Here is a 23944-nt window from a genome sequence, read left to right as displayed (position 1 = left end):
AAAGAAAAACGTAAAAATAATTAATAATCATGGATATTTCGGCCTTTAAAATTTCGTCATATTAAATTTAAAATAAGATTCTTTTATAGAGAACACGAAAGTTAAGTAGCCGTTTTGGTAAAAAAACGAAGGATTGCTTTGACTGCTAACTTAATAACATAAGAAGTATGATATCTGATACAAGTGTTAAGAAATTGAGTAACGTTTTCATTCTCATAACTTCTTTAATAAGAGTAAAATAATGTCAATCACTAGTATCTGCATTCTTCTAATTTCTTTAATTGAAGTAGAATAATGTCAATCACTGGTATCTGTCAAAAACTAGTACCACAATTTCTCAATTTTCCTCGAATCACGACTAAAGCCTGATTTTTGTAAATTTTTTACGTAAACCACCCGCGTATTTCGGACAAAATAAACGGTATAATATCATTACTTGACAAAGCGCCGCATTTTTTTTCGCAAATGAATAGAATACAAATGTTTTTCACGAACAAACAAACGTAACACGTCTAACGGGTCGTGATAAAGTACTGATTTTGAATTAGAAAATACACCTGACTTAGCATTCTTGGCCTGGCCCAGTGATTTTAAACATTACGTAATGATTTTAAACATTAAGATGCCAAATGTATGACTAACAGCTCTTTAAATAATTGAAAAACATATTCAAAACTTGACAAACTTTGTGCTCAACACGCCTGCAACGAAAAACTTTGTCTGCACAGTAAAATATTACTTTCAAACAAAACTCACTTTCAGGTATTTGTCTGCATTGCACTTATAATATATTCATACAAAGATCAGCCAAAAGACGATTTTCACCAAAGGCATTAGACAGTATACTTAGTTATACTAGAACTCTTTGATTTTTAACAACATAATTATAAAGGCCTGGCCTTGGGCACATCTATGGAATTAAACTCAGCTAGCAATAGAGACACAAGTGTCGTCTCTGCTTACATCATAAAGAATAGAAGTGGGAAGATAAGTATCGCAACCTTTGAAGGCCCACCGAATTTAAAAATCTTCATAAAAACTACTTATGAAAAAAAAAGATTTAATTTCAACATATAAAATCAACAAAATGTCGTATGTTTTAGCAGTACAATAGGAAAAATACCTAAATCATGGATAAAGGCCTTTATTACGAACCGGGTTTTCTTCAGTCGCACAACTTTACTAATTTATAGATATGAGAAGACTAGGAAATCTCCTCGCAATATAAAAAAACAAACTCTGTAAAGAGAAAAAAAAAATTACAATTCACATCTGTTTTTCTAGATCTATGACAAAAAATTGTCTTGTACAATCATGACGTTCACTTTATCTCTCTCACACTTTTCTTCTCAACTTTACTTGACAACAGGTTAGGAAAGCACTACCGATGCTCTGTCAAGCAGCCTCTGGCAGCAACATTGGTATCAATTAATTCTGTGGTCTAAATTAAACAAACTGATTACTGATTACTAATATACGTCACATCTAGTAGGTGCAGTCAGGCATAAAAGTAGGTAAACAAATTATTAATTTTAAATCGCCTTTAAAAGTTTGTATTCGCAACAACAACATTGTTTTCTTCATTAAAAGAAACATCAGATAGTTTACTTTTTATCTCAGACAAAAACAATATTTCGATGGAAGTTAATTTGTAGAAGCGTTTTGAAGTTTTAGATTTGTTCACCTACTTTTGTTGCTGATTGTACTTAGTCCGCATCGTAGTGGTGACGCAAATATACCAATTGCAATTGAGAACAGAGCATGTCCAAACAACAAGTGGGATAAAATGTAAAACACGTATTATTATGATTGCAATATTATGCGATGGGATTTCCTCATAAAATCTCTGCGTCGGTATTACGTGTTGGGTTAATTGAAACTATGAATCAGGTGAAATTACATTGTAATGAAATGGGACCAAGATGATATTAACCTTTAATTAACTGTAAATATTATTTAATAATTGTTGCTTGTGCTTTCCCCGCGTGAAAAATTTTCGCACTTCGGAAGTTTCTACAAGCATGTACAGTGCCGGCCATTTATTTAAAAATCTGATTAAAAGAACTGTTATTTGCCATGGAAGTAAATTACTAGGATGAGAAGGATCTCATTCTCCTAATTCTGGACATGGTCTACCCATGTGCCAAATTTGATCCAAAATCCGTTGTTTCTTCGTTTACTTCTAACAAACATCCAAGCATTTTCACAAACTTTCGTTTTTATATTATAAGTAATATCTCACTCGATAATGTTGTACCCTAAGATGTTTTTATTACATAGATACGTTGTCCGAGCTCAATACCGGCAAGACGAAAGTAAGGTAATTGCCCGACTTAACGGCCAATGAGCGTGCGGCACTAACGTTGTTGTTACGTAACTGTCGATATATATATATATCCTTTTCTAACAAATGTATGCTGCATCTTTTTATTCCTTTTTCGAGCCAATTTGTAATTATATGTACAGGTACGTGAATATAGCAAATAGTGCGCCGTTTTTATGTGACATTTTGTTAGTGTATGACGTGTCTATTTGTAAATTGTCATTGGCTGTACCAATATTATTTTCTTAATAAGCAAAATTTGCATATTATTATCGGAAATATTTCAATGGAAAAGCACAATACAGATGATAGGCTACATCTAGCAATGCAAAAAAAAACTGACAAACAGTGTAGCACACAACAATCCATATCCAACCAAAATCTATAAAACAGTTCGCGCGACTGTCGCAACGTCCACCGCCTATCTAAAATAATACGATGTTCACATTTTTATTAGCCATATATTAAAAAAAAAGAGCAATACGGCTTAGGGTGCCAAGTTTATGTAAGAGTTTCTTTAATTATAGCAACGCCGCTGTTACAATGTCCAATTAACCGAAACACAACAATTGAGTCTAATTAGATACAATAATTGTATTTGTTTAGAGAGACAATTCACACGCGACTTATAAGCACCGGTCAGTATGAAGAGTATTTTAGCTAACTCATTATTATTGACATCAGATACTAAAAATATTTTTATTTTTAAAGATTATTTTTCACGGTTTTTACACAATAGTGCTAAGAAGTAGACTAAAAAGTTTGTTTTTAGGAAAATTCCGCTGTTACACATATGGCTTTTACACTTACTATAACTACGTAGGTACGAATGACGAACATATTACAGGAATTGAATTGAATTGAACATATTACAGCTTATTGAATTTTGAATTTTCTAATATAACTATAAAGTAGTGTCACTACACTACTTTATAGTTTCTTGGAAACAAGGTGATAACGACAACAATTTCTACTCGTTGTTCAAGTCAATTGTAAGTTTCGAATTTGAAAGTATTAAAATCTATTCAATAATGGCGGCACACGAAAATACTATGAACATTTGTTATACGTTTTCCGACATTCCGAAAAGTTCCTTTATCAATCCGAGACCACACGTGCGAGTCATTGAGAAATCAGAACTTCGGTCACATGATTTGATTATAAGTTCACAGTGTCATGCAAACAAGATTACAGTCGTAAACAATAAACTAATTGGATACGTCAGTTTCATACGTCTGTTTATGTAGAAAAAAGTTTCAAAGAATACGAAGTAATCCCAGTTAATCATACACTAATTTCGCACACACATGCGCAATTCTTATAAAAACATCGATTACTACCATAAATGAATTGACTGTACTACGTCAGCACTATACCCTATTCTCTACAGGCCACGCACTAGGTTTTACTTCATCGAGTTTGAGAAATTGTGGTGATTTACATCGATACGATTTATCGGACATTCTTTTACTCTCTAGTTTACAGTCTACCTTACAATAGTCATATTACAGGTAATTTTATATCATTAAGAATCAAAGTACGGTCAATTTGTCAAACTTCGTTTCTATTGTTTCAAATTGTCTCTTTATTCGACGTTCGTGTTTTGGCGATTCTTATGGCTTTAGAATTAGTAGGTAGTTTCGCTATTACAGGTCATATAACAACTGTTTATTGAACACAAAAGGGATCGAGAACTTGAGCCATCAATCGTGGACGACCGCAATTAACCTCCACTGTTAATTTGCGCATTTCGATCGCGGTTGATACCTTTTTAAAGACCGTTTTTTACGTCAGAGATAGCCTGAGGTCGCTGTTTTATTTTTGAAATCACTTAATTTGAAGTCAACAAGGTGTCTGATAAATTGGAAATTACGAAAGTATTTCTTTGCAGTATATTCGTCAGATAATATTTTGAACTGGAGCTTGAATCATTTTCTCGGAATTATGGATATCTGAATCTTTAGACAACGCTTGTAGTGATTGGTTGCAGATTTACAAAAGAAAAATAAACAATTCCTTTATTCTAACCGGCCAATCCATTGATCAAAGGCATGTAAAGTTGTAATATTTAATTATAAATTATACTTAAATGAATACAATTTTTGTATTTATCAATCTTTATGAGTGCCCTTCTTTCTAATTTGAGTACCTATTATAAGTATTTGTTATTAACCAACTTCAACAGGTGGTTACTCAATACATCGTATTTTTTAAATGTGTGTTCAACGATAATTTATCTATGGTCCGATTTATAATTCTTTGGCTTCGAAACGATCCCATTCTTATTTTATTGGTCTAGGAGCACGGACTTCGAGGACGTAGAGCAAAACTTTTTTTTTAAACCTCAGGATTTTTTTTTATGTAAAAAACGCAATAAAATCCATTTTTTTTTTTTTTTAATTTAATGTCGTTTTTTTAAGTTTGAACTATAATGATAAAAGGCATGATCATATGTGTACAATGTACATCTGTACGAATATTCAACGTGCCATTGATTGCTGAGCTCAATGACATTTCGTACTAATATTTTTTTGCTGACATCCATAACCTTAAGCCTTTCTGTATTGATATTTGTGTTTATCGATAAATATAACATTATAAATGATATATGTATTACGTAATTTGTGCGTAATAACTCTGAATTGTGAGAAGGCACAATGAGATCGTAAATGAGTCTTGTTTGAAGACGCGCAAAGTCAATTGGAATAAAAAGCTTGAAAACTCGATACGAGGTCGACACAATTATTGAGGTTCAATTCGTTTGGCGGCCACCCATCAAACTTGAATTAATTGAACACGGAGCAATGGCAGCGGTTCCATTTGAATATTCACTAGCTATTATTTTAAAAAATAAAAATTGACCGAATTCATTGCGTGAAATTTTGATGGTACCATCAATAAATTGCTTTTATAAAATGCAATAAAAACAATCAATTTTATGTTACATAATTCTGAGTATTATATGTTACTAGACGGCAAGGGCTTAGATGATTTGATTCTATAACAATATAGAGTCAGATCATGATGAAAAATTATGGGGTATTATTGAAAAACAACGAACTTCTGTATGTTATAATGGCTATTTGGAATACACCTTTCGAACGTCTGAATTCCATTATTTTTTTAATAATTAAACAAATCATATGACCAGCCAGCAACTTAAATAGTTTATGGTTACACAGGAAAAATCTGTCGATCTTAAACATGGGTTTTAATGGTATGTCTTACTAGTTATATCTTAATCTTGGCATACGTCCTATAAAACAATAAAGGCCAAAATTAGAATGCAGTCACAAATATGTTAAAGAACACAGCCATATTTGTAAAGCACGCGGTCTATCGTCACATGTAGGTCTTTGTATAACAGATAAATATTAGTTTAGTACGACGAGACGTCTTCTGTGTGTTTATTCACCTCTTTACTGCTTATATAATATCAAATATGCATTAAGGAGACTAATGCAGCGGGTATTGACTGATAAGTTAAAATATTAGTAGGCGTCGCGTCAAACGTCGATTTATTTCATAGTAATGTGGTCAGTGCAATGCACTTTTTCAAGTAAGTGCAGTTGGGTAAGTTCGGATAAGGGTAAGAACGAATAACGCAAAAATACTGCGCAAGTATGGTTATTTTTTGCAATTAATTGTTTAGAATAATACTGCCTTATCAAAGTTTAATAAGTGAGTATACTTTTTAAGAACTGCCGTAAAAATTCGAATCAAAATAACCTTTATTACCACTTCCGAGAATCTAGTTTATCATGGTGTATACCTATATACGAATAAATACAAAAGGTGTTGTGTGAGGAGTCATCGGCGAAAGCCTCTTTGTCCGATTTTTTTGGTTCACGTGTGATCGTTCTACGACATCAAAAAAGAATACAGCATAAACAAATTAAATGTACATTTAATAAAAAACAAATAGTTTATATATGATTAACCAAATTATATTATATATTATGAAAAACTGAACCTCAGTCCTTAGACTTAGTTTGATTCCAAACAAGGCATACATCTTAGTCACTTGTATTTGCTTACGTATTTACTAAGGGGGAAAATGCGTATGACTTTGTTGTTATGTTACATTATTTATTTTTGTCTTGTGACCAAGATAATTTTCACCACTATTAACATTGCGACGTTTACAAAACGCTTGTGTTAATTTAGTTAAACTCAGACAGTAATTGCTAATTGTGTAGAGAGGTTCGTTATTTCATTTAGTACAATGTTGCTTTTTGTGTATTTGTCGTCGATTTTCTTATTGTTGTGCGCTGTTATTGTATTGAAGAGAGTTAAAGTTCGACAGAAGGTATTATTTGAAAGTTTTTTTTAAACCATGCCGTTAATAATGATTAGTTATTTAAAATGCTATCCATATTATTATGTAGAGAGATTTTTTTTTGTTTGAACGTGCAACTGTTCCTTGCTACTACATATTGTAAAAAGTCTGTTACTAATAAGAAGCTCCATAATTGAGTGCTAGGGTTACTATTATTTTGAACAGATTCGAATGCAAACATACTCACGAGTAAAAGGTAATAGATAGAATCTCAAAAATAAATATTTATTAACTGGTTCCGTCCAAAAAAGCAGATATATTTTAAAAATTAATTACTTTTTCATAACATTGAAAAATCAAAAAATATACTCTATTAAAAGCAAATTGTGCATGCAATCAGTTGTTGAATGACCGTTCAAATAACATCCTTGCTAATAAGTTACATACAAAGACATCAAACAATATAGTTTATTATAGACCAGACATTAAGGCCAAATTTTTACTCCAAAGTTATTACCAATTGGTAATAAGTTGTTTTATTTAAAATGTCCGTATGACAAGATGTTACAGCGCCCTTAGATTTTAATACAAAAATAATATATTTAGAGTGATTATTATGCCAATATTCCCATTAAAAACGTGCAAATCATGATATTGACAAAATATGAAGTATTTTACATTAGTATTTTGCTATTTCACGATAGGTTGAGTAACCACTATATAAGCGCAAAAGTTTTGTATGACAATCTATCTAATGTCCGCTCTATATAATCTTAGAATTCTTTGGTTACATATATTTTTCATAATATTTTAATAAGCTCCAACTACCAGTAGCGAAGGGTCCATATAACTTGATTCCTACCGACTTCCCTTTCGTATCTTATGTGAATTCTAATTATCATTAGAAGAATCATCTATGCATATTGGTACCTACATATTATATCGGATTCTCTTTAGGAAAATTTCACTCTTCCTCACTGCCAAGTACAGTTGACTAGTATGGCTTATAGAGATTACATACATACATACATAGTATCACGCCTTTATCCCATAGGGGTAGGCAGAGACTATAGATTGCCACTTTGCACGGTCCTGGCATACTTCTCGCGCTTCCTCAACCTTCATTAATCCTTTCATGCATTCCCTCCGGTTCCGGGTGCTTTTGACCTGGCCTTTACTGAGAATGTCAGATATCTGACATTCGAAGGTTCGGTGCGGTCGACCCCTACCGGCTCTTCCATCCACATTCGCCTTATAAACCCTCTTTGTCAGTCTCTTATCATCCATCCTCTCCAAATGCCCAAACCACCTTAGCATACAGAGAGGTTAGTCATAGAGGTGTTTCCAGGTTATTTATAGAGATTACGCCTATAAATAACCTGGAAAAAAGGAAAACTAATGTTTTTATCTCCTTCTTTCTTACCTGTCCTTATTCCACACTATGTAGTTATTAGTTAAATGACGAGACGAACATGCCGCTCGTTTGATGGTAAGCGATACGAGCATAAACATTAGCAGTCCCATACAGAACTTGGAATTATAAAGTGCCACTCCACCGTGATCTTCACCCTGAGATATAAGATGTTAAAGCTCATAATGCCCAAAAATTACGCTGGGTGAAAGACCCTTGAAAACTCAACAGTGCGCGCACACTGTTGCTTAGTAGTAGAAATAGACATTGCGGTGATAAATAACCAGACAACCCTTCACATACAAGTAATCTACCACCAGGAAATGGAACTAATAACCAACTTTGATTGAAAGCTAGTATTCTAAAATGATCATTTTGTCACATAGTACCTATATAATATTCTGAGACGATTTTCGATTAAAAATATAAATTAGTTTATGTATTTAGCCGTTTCGTTCCAGGTTTTTTTTCGTTTTTATTACTTACTAGCTTCCGCCCGCAGCCTATATATGTATAACCGTTATAGAAACAAAAACTACTCGACGGATTTTAACGAAACTTGGTACAATTATTTGTCATACTCCTGTGCTGGTTATAGTATACTTTTCATCACGCTAAAATTAATAGGAGCAGAGCAGTGAAGGGAAATGTTGGGAAAACGGGAGAAGTTACTCCATTTTTTAAGCTTCCGTGACGTGTGCAACCTTAATGGTTAAAGCTACGCAGAAATCATGTATGACGGAAATGTTCTCCTTAAAATTATGTAAAAATATCCCACGACAGCATATGTCTATCTTTTATGGTTGACTCACAATAACACGTGTAACTCCCGATAGCTTAGCAGTTCGAAGCTTTCTCATTATATTTGTCTACTCTTACGTTTATAACACTCTCAGTCATCCCTAATTAAAAAAATTAACATTATTAAATATTCCATAAAAAGAATCATAGAAATCGGTATAGAAACACCAAAGTTATACATGAAATACGCTAATAATAAGCCATCACGCGTGAATACTGAATCATGCTATAAGCTTCCTTCGATTTCACCAGGATCCCATCATCAGACCCTGACAGGACAATCGGACCACCTGCATACCACCATACTTAAAAAAAACATCCCGACAAATTGAGCACCTCCTCCATTTTTGAAGTCCGAAATCCACGCGGGCGAAGCTGCGAGCGGAACTTAGTCAATAATAAAAGAAGTTCTTTTTTTCCATTGTTCGAAACATTCACTGTTATTTTTATCCGGAAATTGAATTCCTCTTTGTGCTACGTACAATCAACTAATAATATATAATATCGACTAATGAGGATAACTTTTACGCTTTTTTGCATATTCAATTGAAATTAGCTATATAGTGTCAAACAAAAGCAAATAAATCACTCCGATAACAACAATGAAAACAAATAATGTGTTCGTCACTCAATAATTTAAGAATAACATCACATGATAAATTCCACCAGCTAACTAAAATATAAACATACAAAATACCCTTCTCTGGGGCAATCGGATTTATAATAATATTATGTCCCAGAAGTGACAGAACGGCGCGAACGCCCGTTGAGGTAGGACCTGCCCTAATTTCACGCGACTCCAAAGGCTCGGAGCTCCTAAAGAGTTACACTACTAAAAGTTTTAGTGCATGTGAGTGGTTATAGTTTTTTTTCATTCAATATTTTTTTTTTATTGTTATTGAGACATTGGATGTATTCATTATATTTTGAGTTTTTGTTGAAAAAGTTTACGCCGCTTCTCTTTTATCGCCATTTTCAATAATCTATCCCAATCGCTTTTTTCAATCTATCTCAATATTGGGCTAATGAGAACAAAGATTTTTTGACATGATTACAAATAAGTTATTTTGATGGGTTCATCTTCGGAATCGGATCGAAGATTGAGATTGGGATCGTTTATTGATAACGGCTTGATAGTGAGCGGGTAGCTACATCATTTAAAGATTTTCCATAAAAAGGAAAAGAAAAGGATATTTTTGATTTTATTGCTTTAAATTCGGAGTCATATTAATAATTTTTTGTTTCATAAAATACTAATTGATGTGTTGTAGTGCTGCTGAGATTATAATTTTTTCTTCTTAATGTTTTATATTCCATTTTTATTTATTAATTATAAGTATCTCGCAGTCTATATTTGGAGTTTTGTTAGACTAGAGATCAATTATATGTACAATGACAAGTTAAATACGGTGCAAAACATACTTTTACTAAAACAATATTTAACATAACCATCTCAAACCCTATTATCTTTATTATCTGCCACAAGTTTATTCTCCGTATTACTTTTTTTACACACAGTTTAAAATAAACATCAAATAACAATTTTAATACTCAGTGGTTGATAAGAAAATTCCGATTAACGATTCAAAAATATCAGTATGTTTATTCGAGCTATTGCTATAGTTGTAGATGCGCGGTCGTATGCCAATATTTCGATATTTATTAAAACATAACTTGACGTAAAGTTATTGGGGTAATGCAGTTTTGTGAAATAATCCGTATTAAGATTTTCCCGAACAGCGCGCTGATCGTATTTTTAGAAGCTGACCACTCGATATTTTAAAACATATTTTAGTAAAAAAATTACATCATATTTCTAAAATATTGTTATCTTAACTTTGGTAGTTGCGTTTTTTTATAATGTAGATATTGTGTCATTAATTTTAAAATAAAAACACTACAATTGTTGATTTTGTGCATCTTTTCCTAAACTACACATAATTTTCATTTGTTACTAATACTATTAAATAAACAATTTAATAAGGAATATTTTTATAGATTAACATTTTCAAACCTAAAGATTTTATTAAAGATATTATTTGTAAATCATGCAAGTTCCCGCCGTAACTTGTTGACACATTGTGTTATTTTCTTCTTACTATCAGACAGAATGTTGTAACTTTGCGAACTACACAATCAAAATAAAATTAATACAATAAAAATCGCTAAATTGTTTTCTTTCGACGAAGAAATAAAAATAGTTGAATACAATGACCGATTTATATTTATTAAAGCAATAGGATCTAACGAAATGTTTTGTTTGTCGTAGCTAACAATGGGCGGCTGGTTGAGCTATATTTGGTGGGGCGGAGACCCAGACGAAGTGAACCCGATTTCCGGTCTATCGCGGCGAGATATCTACGCCGTACAGAAGTCCTGGGCCCCGGTCTACGCTAATTTAGTTGTTACAGGAACCGAACTGCTAAAAAGGTAAGTTTTTTAATAACAGACAACGCTTTGTTTATTTCTTTTTTGTAGCTAGTGTTATTGGACATTGTGAGACTTATATCTCGGCGCGATGAGCGCAGTGAAATGAAATAAATTTTCACATAGACAATTAGGTTGTTATATCTCCAGTACTGTTACATGTATCGTAAAAAAACTGATTTGTTCTAAAATCATTTATTCACAAAGTAACGCGATACGAAAAGTTTAATTCACACATGGCAATTGCAATCAAAGCTTCAGGTAAAAAGAGGACACTCACAAAATCAACAATCTTTGAAGCACGTTCTTTCGCAAACAGCATGTTTGACAAACTGTAAACAGCTTCCAGCCAGCAAAAACATTTACAAAGCGACTGGCACGAATTGCCTTTAAACTCTGAATGTAAGTGGGACTATGTGATTGAAGTCCGATTTCGTTAAAAAGTTAATTTAGCTTTTGGGCTAGTGGATATTAATAAGAGTAGATTTAGCATTAAAACTGTTAATTTAAACCTCCCTTTTAACGGAATAATATTAGTACTGGATTGTTTTTATTAGTAAATGAGTTTGCAAGAGCTAGTGAGATAGCCATCTGTTGCCATTTGATACTCTATCTAGATAGCATTGCGCTTGCCATCAGGGGCCTTATTCTCTATCCCGCACGTTATTTTAACAGTACGTAACAAGCACGGAACACAACGCATCATGTTTAGGACTATAGAAATTTGGCTTACAGAATACCATTCCACGCACATTTCTCAAAGATAACATGACACGGCCGCGTTACGCGTTTACACTATCATAAAGAATGAGGGCCCAGGTGCAGTACAGCCACATTGTCGTGCCTGAATAAGAAAAACGTTACTTCGCAAAACATCGTACATATTTTGTGACATAATATAGCTATTGTCGTCTGTAATAGTTATGCGAAATTGGCCGAATTACTGCTGACTTAAAAACGATCGAAGATTGTATTCTTTTGGTGACAGTAAATATAATGATTTCTTATGTTTACGCAAATGTTAGACATTGAAATTAAACTACTTTTCAGATTCTATCGCGGATATAAAAAACCGCAATAGAATCCGAAAAGTAGTTTAATTTCAATGACAGTAGGTATATATTGTGCACTGAAGGGTCCAGGCTTCAATTCCAAGGTCGGGTAAGATGTATGTATTATTTGATTACATTTTCCTGAGATGCAATCCCCAGAGTACTAAACGTTAGACTAGACGGTTCTACATTTTTAATACAATCGATTTAAAAGCTTACAGCAACTCGTCGCGAGTAAAATCGATCGCGCAGTTTACATGCAAAGAACTATTATAAGCCTTAATATACGCTCTCTAAATAATGTATTGTCATATACACGGACGATATCAAATCATTTAAGAAATCGATTTTAACATCAAAATCGAGTTTTTTATCAATATGCACAAGCATATTGATAAGATAACAATATCTTCTTATCTTTATTATTATTAGTTAAGTGGAGCCAGAAGTGGCTATATAATGAGAAGCTTTAGGTGGCAAATTTTTGTGTGGCCTTTTTACCCAATTATCGAAAGAAGGAAATGTTATGTGCGCCTCTTGAAAACGCGATGCCCTGGAAAGTTGCCATTCTCTTCTCTAAGGCCGTTACTGACTGCTCCCATATTCTATTTGCGATAGTTGTGTTATTAATATAACGAAATATGAATATTACTTATGTGTTAAAAATCCATTTGTTTATGCGACAATCTAGGATTGCGTTTGTCTATGTATACAGTGAATTACATCACTAATCCTTTTAAGAAAAATACGAACAGAAACTTTTATTCCTTGAAAAGGTAGAGCACAATGTACAGAATAAGAAAAATTACTCTAAACGATATATATCTTTTATGAAATACTTTTCTCTCGTTTTATTAATTTATGACTGAACGTGATAGTATGATTTGTCTTAAAAACCGCTAGTCATTTTTATGTACTTTGCTAAAAATCCCCTCGAAATTAGAGTGGCTACTTCTCGGCTTGCCTTCAAAAGGAGAGTACGGCAGCTTTTGTTAAAAGAAGCAGAAGAGTTGTCACTTTAATTCTAAACTTTATATTATTAGTATATACGAGTACATATTATATATTTATGTATTTATAATCTGTATTTTATGTATTTATAATATTACTTATATTATGTTTGTATTTAATATAGTTTTACATTATAGTTACTTTTATGTATGTTTATGTATTATTAAATATCCTTATGCACCTACCTTATTTATCTCTGCACCACCCTTAGGTTGACTGGGAGAGAATGCCTTTGGCATTAAGTCCGCCGATATACTTATTATGTATATAAAGTGCAAATAAATAAATAAATAAATAAAAATACTTACAAAAACACGTTATCACATAATTTTGTTGATTTGTCGTATTTAATGTTTAATAGCTATTAGTATTGCAAATATCAACATATCGTAGTCAAGAAGTTTTATATAAAAAACATAATTACCATAATAAGCATTTACTTTTAGTGGTTGGACGCTCAATAGCTTTGACCCATGAAATGGCGAACGTCATTTCATGGGTCAAAGCTATAATATGCTATATGTCCCAATGGAATGAATTTCCAAAAATTCGCAAACCTCACCTACGTTATGAAAGAAACCTGTTTGCAACAATGGTGAATTTTTTTCCAAGGTATACCCAACACAACACTAATATGCATAAATACGTTTTACAAATTGTTCTTATGTGAATTATATTAAGCTATGGAGCGTCCAACCACTAAAAGTAAATGCTCCATAGCTTTGACCCATGAAATGGCGAACGTCATTTGTATAATAGCTATGGTACTTTCTAGATTTCGTTTCAATTTATTTGGACATTTATCAAGAACTATTACTTTGCAACCCAGTGACGAAGGGTCCATATGACCTCATTCTTACCGGTTTCCCTTTCGTAATTTATGTAAAATATAATTCACATAAGAACAATTTGTAAAACGTATTTATGCATATTAGTGTTGTGTTGGGTATACCTTGGAAAAAAATTCGCCATTGTTGCAAACAGGTTCCTTTCATAACGTAGATGAAGTTTTCGAATATTTGAAAATTCATCCTACAGGGGCATTTAATCACTGGGCACACGGCTAGTAGTTTATTAAAGTTAGTACTTTGTATGTACAAGTCAGTGTGACGAGTAATAAATCAACATCTCCTACTTAGTAGCTGGTCGTAAAGCTGGAAATGTCACAGTTAAATCCGGAGTAGCTGGCACAGGGTTGCTGGTTTATAACTTATCGATCGATCTTCGCGTCGGTAGTTTAAACTGACGTGTACGGATGCAAATGCTTATTCGCGTCTAAAATTTATTTACGAGCGAACCTGATACGAAATTGCAACGGAGATTCTTGAGTTTAATCAGATTAGAATGAGGAAAAATAATTTTAGCCTCAGCAAACATCGCATAGAGTTGAATGAGTACATCAAACTAATGTTATTCGTGATTTCATTCGTATCATTGTAATTATTACTCAGAATAAGAAAGCTACATTGATGCACAAGCTTGTTATGAAGCAAAGTTAGGTACTGGCTATTTGTAATAGTGAAAGACAGAAAAACATTTACACTGTTTTTATTACAACAATAATATAAAAGGGAAGTGTGTTTGACTGCATAACAAATAAATTAATAAAAGAGTATTTTATTGCTATTAAATATAATAAAAATAATGTACAACTTTATTATGTAAAGCACCTTTGCGGACGAATTTAAATTTTGCAGATAACGATTTGTAACGTGATACACTATGCCGAAATTTTATTATGTTCTGTCTCATTCGGTCCCAAAGTCCAGCCAGAATAACTGAGAACTCACGCAGCTTAGTACTAAGGAAGCTAAAACTCTACTAATATTTGCTTATGGTAGGATATATTTTATATCCCCCCGGATAGCGATCACCGGACACAAGGGTTTAAAACAATATTTGCGTATGTCGCGTTCTGAGTTCAGCCTATGTATATACGGTTCCAACAGGCCGGCATAATTATGTCGACTGTCGAGGAATAATCATTTCTTGTCAATCGACATTCTCTTGGACCCCACTCCACCTACCATCAGGTGCCGGACCAGTATAAAAAAAAAAAAAAAAGATTATTTAAACTAAATTGTAGTACGATCGCACTAGAAATGCGAAACCCACAGCCCTGTAGTATTTTGGCCGCGTCGGTGTATTTCCAATGATTTATTTCCGTTTATACTACTGTTAGTTTTAGTTATTACTTTACCTCAAAATAGGCAAAGTGGCCTATATATCAAGACCAATTTATGCCAATATTACTCGCCTAGACCATTACACTGTTAACTTTTGTATACATTCGGTGTCGCTGTAAAGACACTTGGTTACAATTTATTGATTGCTATTTGCTTTGCTATGCTCGAGTTATTACCCTATTTATAATGAAATGTGAGTATGTATTATTATCACTCATTATTTGATAGTTTTATGAATGCATTGCCATACATTTAGTTCTATGACAAGGTTACATTATCGGATTATGAAATATATCATCGATTGAGGCCATAAATAGAAAAACGTAGCACAAAAGTAAAGTCAAACCAACATGGAACCAACTAATAAGAATGAGAATATTTTGAAATATCTTTATTATAATTAGTATTGACTTGGAACTTTGGAATTATTATACCGGATCATTTTTACAATGCGTTACTAAATGACACCATTCGTTTTTAGTTACGCTAACATTGTGCCAAAAATTATTTATGTATAACAAATATTCCAAAAATCTCGATTTTAGGTTTCTGATTATTTTTTAATTTTGTAATTTAATGTGAATATGATGTGTGTTGTGTTGTGCTCCGATAAATTTTCGTCGCCTAATAGAAGTTCTTAGGGCATATAAAAATATAAGTAGTTTTTATTAATATTTATTTGTTCGACACTTACATATTTTCATTGTACGTGAGAATATCGTATGGTAAAGAGTTGTTTTCAAGAAGACAAGTAGGTATATGGTTTAATTTATTAACGCAATGTCAAAACGTCCCTTAAATAATGACAATTACATTCCAAGGCCTTTATTGACTTGTCATTTTTGTGTATTTTACTCAGAGTATTTTACCACTGATAATAAGAAAGGTATTTTTTGAGTATTTTGTGATGCAGGCATACCTACCTTCAGTTCTTAAAACGTGACCCAAAACATGTTTACACACTGACACATCTTTGATCCCATCCCCATTAACAAATAAATAATGATAATTTTATGCCAAAATATATCGTAAACAGTTGAAATATTAATTTTATGTTAATTGAATCATCATAATAATTGATTGATTATCTTAAATGCTGAAGTATCCTTTTAGGAGTTTCTCCATTTTGTGGATCACCGTTAAATGGCAAGCTTAGTAGATATAGCTCGTTACGTATATGGTCAGTCTGGTTTGAACATTTAACGTTATTCAGTCTAATTTCCTGGGGCTTTGCTTTCTTTCAATTTACATAACTTCATGCAAATACCAAATCGGAGCAGAATCCAAGGTGTAAGCTGCATAATAGGTAGGATTTTGGGGTAACTTGGGGATCCTTTGGGACGCCGAAGAAATCTTTATAAGTTGCTATAGGAACATATTTTTTGCGGGTTGACAACTAAGTAACTTAGAATAGCTTGGCTAGCATATTATTACCACATATATAAAAAAAAAATATTTACGACCTACTAGGTGTTGCTTGCTCGCCCATGTTTAAAGGCTTTCCCGCTATACCGCACCGGGATTACCGGGATGCAAAGTAGCCTATGTGTTAATCCACAGCACGTGATATGTAGGTGCCAAATTTCAACCAAATTCATTCAGCCATTTTAGAGTCTACTTCTAAAAAACATCCAAACATTTCACAAACTTTCGTATTTACAATATTAATAAGAGAAGATAATAGTTAAACAAGTGAAACAGAACTAGAGTCCACCCCGTGACCGCGAAGGCTGCAAACTTTTCGAAACATTGGGAAAAATTATACAGAAATGGCGATAAAATCCGCAAAATAGTTTATTTCCATGTCTAACATTCGCGTAAATATAAGAAATCTTTAAGTGAAACAAAATCGGAATAAAGTTTTAAAACTTGATAAAATAAATTGAATATCGGATTCAGAGGAGGTCGCGGTCACCTGCCCCAGACAGCATTTATATTTTATTGTGACATGCGATGACCGAACTTAATCGAAAAGCAACTTCGGTGGACTAAATAATAAAACGCAATTCCGTCTAGACTTCTCACAATTTGAATGTGAAAATTAAAAATATTATTTATAACGCCAATTTTGCCGTATCCATTATACACTGGGACTTAAACAAAATAAAAAATAATTCATAAGTGAAAGTTTTAACCTAAAAATATTAACGAGGTAAATTGACGTCATACGCGACACTTCCTTCTCAACGGGAAATAATTTATTACAAATTGTTATCACTCAGGAATTTATCGAATACCACAAATTATTACCTCTTTTACCTTGTTCTAACCGAAAGTTACTAAGCATTTAAATGCAGTGATATACTCAAATACCTTCACTATTTAAGTTATATATTACACATATATAGGATTGCAAAAGGCTCGCTCCCTTACCTGTTTCCTAAAATAATGTGCAAAATGTGTTGCAAGCCTAGTGCCTAACCCTGAAAAGGAAAAAATCTATGAAGCTACGTTATATCGCTGTCTAATGTTTGCTACAAATGAAATGTTATGTAAAAAATCATTATGGACCACAAGATAAGCAAACCGCTGGCTTACTGGCCAAAACAAACGCGATACAAATCTTCGTTTAATTGTGATGATTGTGATTGGTCGAGAAACCAACCTGTGAGTCACGTGTTATTCTCTTGACTAATCATAATCAAACGACACGAATTCTCATGTCGCCTTTTTGCCACATTCTAAAAATTTCGAATTATAAAGCATTATATGACAATGCGCTAGTCGCCCTTAAAGATTAAATATAGAAAAAGATTCCAACATACTCAAGTATGTATATAATAGAGCTATTTGTAGTTCAAATTAATATTTGCTGAAATTAAACCCGTGACCTTTCGTTTCTAACTCGCGCTGTGTCTCAGCGGTTATATAATATTTATAGAAGGAAAATATATTTAACAGTCTTCTTTTGGTAGTTAGAGCATCTGTGGGCTTAAACCTGATGGGATTACATTCGTTTAAGTACGTAGAACAAAAATTATTGTGAAAAACAATACAAGGTAGGTAATTTTTTAAACCTACAACCAGATCTATAAAAGTAAAATAACCAGAAATTTTTAAGTGCAATGGCGTGGTAGAGCAACGATCAACTGTAACATAGCTTTAAGTCTCATAATGCCCAATTACACAACTTTAAACCATAACACAATGCTATTATACCCTTTCTAAAAAAATACACCCAGACATAAACATCATAACATAAAAAGCACCCCGACGAACTCTCCCATATAAAACTGAATACGAACCAAATAAACAACTGCCATTTTAAGTTTTGCATTCAATCCTTTTTGCAATCAGAATTCATAGGCCGTACAATCTATAATGAACACAAAAGACAATGAAGAGTGAAGACTTATAGAGAGCACACGTGCAAACAGCCTTGCAGCCAGGAAGCGAACCATCCATCAAACCTGAAGAATACAAATAAAGCAGAAGCCTGCTCGATGTGATGTTTACTCCAAAACGGAAAATATTAGACTCAAAAATCCCTTTATAAACATTTTGTATAATAATGTTCTCTATAAAAAAAATATTATACAAAAAGGATATTTTGGATTGTACGATCATGTATAGGTATAACTCCGGTATAAAATATTAATTATGAAATCTATGTTCTTAATTTGTTAATAGATTAGACTCAAGATTAAACACTATTATTACATGATACCTCATTGGGCTAAACAATCTTTTCGTTACTTTTAAAATATAAAACAAGAAAAACTTCAAATATAACAAAACTCAATTTGAATAAACACGTAAAACCGTTGCGAAACAAACTAAAAGAATGAATAATGCATTCCCGTAACAAGTTTTGATAACGGAGGGTAAAATAACAACTTTTCAAACTTGTTACAGTTTCGGCAGTTGCTAAACTGAAAAATAAGTTATGGCTGCTAAAATCATATCGAAAAAACTTGGCGTCTTTATGACTTTATGTACCTATTGTTCTTTAGTTATAATAAGTTTATTATAGAACTAGCTTTTGCTCGGGGCTTCGTCCGCTTGTAGAAGTTTTCTGGAATAAAAGTCCTGCGATATATTTTCCTGGGATTGAATTTATCCTCTAAAGATTTGAAGTCCCAGGGTCTTAAACTGTCTCCATACCAAATTTCATAAAAATCCGTTCAGTAGATTTTGAGAAAATCGATAACATACAGATAGACAGAAAAGGGGACTTTGTTTTATAATACGTATAGACAGACTTTTCGTGTATTTCTCAACTTTATGGAAAAAAGATGGCTCATTACACAAGCTGTCTTTCAGACACCGCACCCTCCTAATTTATGATTTATTTACCAAAATTCTGCGATTCGACAAAATTAAGCTTCAGTTTAGATAAGTTAAACTAACATGTTGGTTCATCTTTTATTTATATTTCATGTATTATTTATTCACATTGTCCATCCGATTTGCAAATAAATTATTTTAAAACTAGTTTATTATTGATTAGACTTATATCTTGCTTCGTAGAGCACTGAAGATAGGCTCATCTAATCGGGAACATCACAAATGCCGCTGGAGTCTTATATCAAAATAAATACAAAAAGGTTATCAATGTTATGAATCATAATGTGATGAAATTCTAATTTATTAAGTAATTACGTTTTGTCAACAGGTTCTTCCGAGCGTATCCAGATTCAAAAGAATTCTTCAGAATGGTGAGGAAACTGCCTGAAGAAGAATACATTAACAACACCCAGTTCAAGGCGCATGTTATTAACCTGATGAGTTCACTCAATCTAGCCATCATCAATCTGAACCAGCCTGAGATTGTAGCCGTAATGATGAACAAAATAGGTGACTCACATAGGAAGAGGCAGATTAAAGAGAAACACTTTCATGTAAGTTATGGTTTCCATGTACTAAAAACGAAGTATGTATTATACTTCGATTTAGGGTTTTTCTAATTTTCAGGCAAATGCTATTCGGTGAATAATACAGCAGAATAAAAAATTACAAAGTTACGGGAACGAAACAATTTAATTATCACACTTCAATATTCAGCTGGACTAAAATTTATTTGACGAATAGGTCTTATCTAATGCCTCAAGCTTGGCGAATAAATATGACTATGAATAATGAGTAACAAATACACTCAAATAAACTGTTTACACGCTCTTAGTGACTATGCGTGTGTACTCTGCAAGCATCCTATATCACTACTTTTATCTTTCTAGGATTTAAAAGAGGTCATAGTGAAAATGTTCATCGAAGTGCTACACCTTGACGCAGCGACGCTCGGCTCTTGGAGTAAGACAGTCGACTTTTGGTACAAGCACTTGTTCGAGACCCTGAACGCCGCCGAGACCAGATAACAGATTGTCAACCATTCACAAAAGTAGTTTAGTGTAATCGCTTGAAAGGCGAGCCAGTATAATCTACGTTCCATTCAAATCTTTATTAGGACCAGTTGGATATCTTCACGAACACTTCAATAGCTGAGCTCTATTGTATTGTATTTTGATGCGTGAATGGTTCGGAAGAATAGTGTGATTTTAAACGTGTTTTGTTGTATGCAAGCGAGTGGCATTTAACGTAACAACTGTAAAGGTTTTTTAGTAGATAATTCGTAATAGCTTTTAAAAAGAAACCCCACGGTTTTTTTAGTATTAGCTTTTGTTAGCAGCTCTACTCGTGTGGATATAATACTTTACTGAAAAAGTGAAAAAGCTTTATTAATCCATAATTTAATACAAACATTATTACAAATTGACCTCGGTGGTGTAGTTGTGTTACGGTACGACTGCGATGCTGAGTCTCGGGTTCGATCCCCAGGTCGGACAAGTGATATTGGATTTTTGTACTCAGTATCAGGTCGGAGTCTAGAATATGTGCCCGTAATGGCGATAGGCTCGCCCCCTATCATGGGGCCGAATACGCCCGGCGGAAAGTGAGTGCATCAGTTGCACCTCTGCCTACTCCTTCGGGGATTAAAGGCGTGAGTCTCTGTATGTTTTACGTTATTAGTAAAATTATAGCGCAATGATAGATTTTTTTGCTGGCTTATTTGAAGTTATGTTCACCACTCACTTTTCCTAAAGGATCTTGGATGCGAAGTTGGCCTTAACAAATTAATAGTGATTGGCAAAGGGAGGATTCGTTTAGGCCCAAAAAATATTCATCTATACATATATTATCATATGAAAAGTTAACGTTGTATCATATATCGATGGTCGTACCATTGTCTAAGCAGATTGCGCGCACAGAGTGTGGGTTTTATCATAATTAAACTTTATATAGAGAAGTGAAAAAAAATAAAAATATATTAAATTTGATGGTCGACTTGTTTACAGGAATGAAATATATATTTAGGACTTTCCTAGTACACGCTACTAACGTCTGCTATAGTTTTACAATGTATTACTTACATGTTTCTTCTGACCTTGAATGTCATTTAACATGAAAAGATAAAACGCTAAATAACCATCGCAACAGTGACGAAGGGCCTATATAACCTTCCCTTGTTAAATAAAATGCATTTATGCATATTCTTAGTACTTATAAGTTGACTCAGGTTCTTTTTCGGAAAATTTCACCATTCACCACTGTTCACAAATATAAACAGCATTCAGTAAGGCGTATGATTTTTATTAATAACGTAATTTCTTCATTAGAAATCAAATAAACTTCAAAATGCCTGGCTATTTATGTTTGTAATATTTAGAATTCATCTCCAATTCATGACCTACATTAGAGTTCAGTACTGCACAATTGTGACCAATTTTCACTATACATAAGCGTTTACCAAAAATTTTATAGGGTTCGAAGATTACCTTTATGCATTGACTTAGTGTATTTATCACATGATGTAAAATGGGATGAATAAGAGTAAATAGAATGAAGTTTATATCCAAACTTATCTCTAAATATAGCGACAAAAATAAACGTTCTTTCTCTTTTTAACGAAAAGAAGGATCATTGGAATTGTTGGAACAGCTAAGATACTTGATTCGGTATAATTTCGATCTATGGTTGGTTTATTTTCACCACTTTGAATCTTATTTATCCTATTTTCCGTTAGTCTATAGAATACTTGTCATTAGTCAGTAAGTTAGTACTTTCATAATAATTAATGCCTGTTTTACAACTTCTGAGTAAATTGAAATAAAACTAGTTTTTGCATTTTATTGACAATTATTACTTTTATTTTTCTGAATAAATGCCACTCGTCACATAAATGTATAAGCCGACCAAATACAAAAGTCGGACTCTAATCTATGCTCCCAAACAAATGGTATAAAAGCAACTATCTACATAAGCTATTTATATAACGATAACTGTCAGATGAAATATACTAGATACTTGTAAAACAGGCCCTAAATAGAATACTTGTCATTCGTCAATAAGATAGTACTTTAGTATAATTATTTTTTTATGGTATGTCATACATAATATAAATACATAATATTGTATCAAAATTTATTAATGTGTAATCTTTAAAAGACAACGTTTCGTAAAATAATACTTTGGAGGTGTACTCAAGATTAAAGAATTTAATTCATTCAAGCTTAAACATCTTCCATTTAGACGCAAATTGTACCTAAGTAGCTATTAATATTATGTAAATACGTCTATAGAATTTTGTAATTGTACAATTGTTATCAAAGATATATTCTGTAAATATTTTATTCAGCAATAAATTTTATATGAAGTAAATCTTGTCATTTTTCTTTAAGGCATTCCCTGCACCAAAACAGCAAACTAACCGTATTTTTAAAAGCTATCCAAAATTTATAATACACGTAAAAAAAACAATCACAATATTTCTGCTATATGGTTATCTATCTTAACATTGATTGTCAAATTTTTTATGTGTATACTTTTTCGTTAATATTTAATAATTGCCACTAAAATTATCGATTCTGTTCATCTTATGCTAAAGTTAACCTCATTTTAATTTGCAAACCAACACTATTAGCTAGACAATTTAATAAAGAATATTTTGGTATATAACTTTCTTCTAAAAAATGCAAATTTATTTTTTTAAAGAAACTATCCATAAATCTTTTCATATACCTGCTGTATCTCGCGCGCCGTCAAGTATGGAACAAATTGCACAAAGCCGTATGTTCGGCGAGGGACCGTATGATCGGTTATTTATTACCAAAGCCTACAAAACTTTCATGCACTAAAAAATGACCCCGCTGTCATATCAAAATGTTGTATGTTTGATTATTATAAAAAAAAATGCAAACGTTCGTATGTTTAAAATTTTCCATATACCAGTTAACAAAAAATTTTAAGGTTATAGTTAAATAGATACAGTAAAAAATATTTTTTTATATTTCCTAAAACAGGGTATTTAAACATACGACATTTTGATATGACATCGACACTAACCATTTATAACGTCATATTTTATTATAATAGATACCTGTATTGGTAATGTAGAGTTCTGCATGAAGTAAGTATATCTCCTGCTTATTGGCAATTGCAGCTTCTACTAACGAGAGA

At 32.7% G+C, this 23944-nt stretch overlaps 1 protein-coding gene across 3 annotated transcripts in view; it reads left to right on the top strand.

The window, feature by feature from the left end:
- Positions 1 to 23146, top strand: part of LOC115443631 (cytoglobin-1) — a 31480-nt gene extending 8334 nt beyond the window's left edge. Inside the window, exons 1-4 of one of the 3 annotated variants that reach the window (XM_030169105.2) lie at positions 6505 to 6632; positions 11084 to 11244; positions 20106 to 20331; positions 20668 to 23146. In XM_030169105.2, coding sequence (XP_030024965.1) covers positions 6549 to 6632; positions 11084 to 11244; positions 20106 to 20331; positions 20668 to 20805 — 609 coding nt within the window. In that variant the 5' untranslated portion in view covers positions 6505 to 6548 and the 3' untranslated portion in view covers positions 20806 to 23146. Of the gene's footprint in view, positions 1 to 6504; positions 6633 to 9550; positions 9665 to 11083; positions 11245 to 20105; positions 20332 to 20667 lie in introns of those variants that run through there. The other 2 variants (XM_030169109.1, XM_030169108.2) reach the window with 2 other exon arrangements.
- Positions 23147 to 23944: the final 798 nt, after the last annotated feature.

The sequence above is a fragment of the Manduca sexta genome, chromosome 12 (assembly GCF_014839805.1).
Source record: "Manduca sexta isolate Smith_Timp_Sample1 chromosome 12, JHU_Msex_v1.0, whole genome shotgun sequence".
Lineage (NCBI taxonomy): Eukaryota > Metazoa > Arthropoda > Insecta > Lepidoptera > Sphingidae > Manduca > Manduca sexta.
Note: the sequence above shows the minus strand (reverse complement) of the source record. Positions and strands in the feature narration are given on the sequence as shown.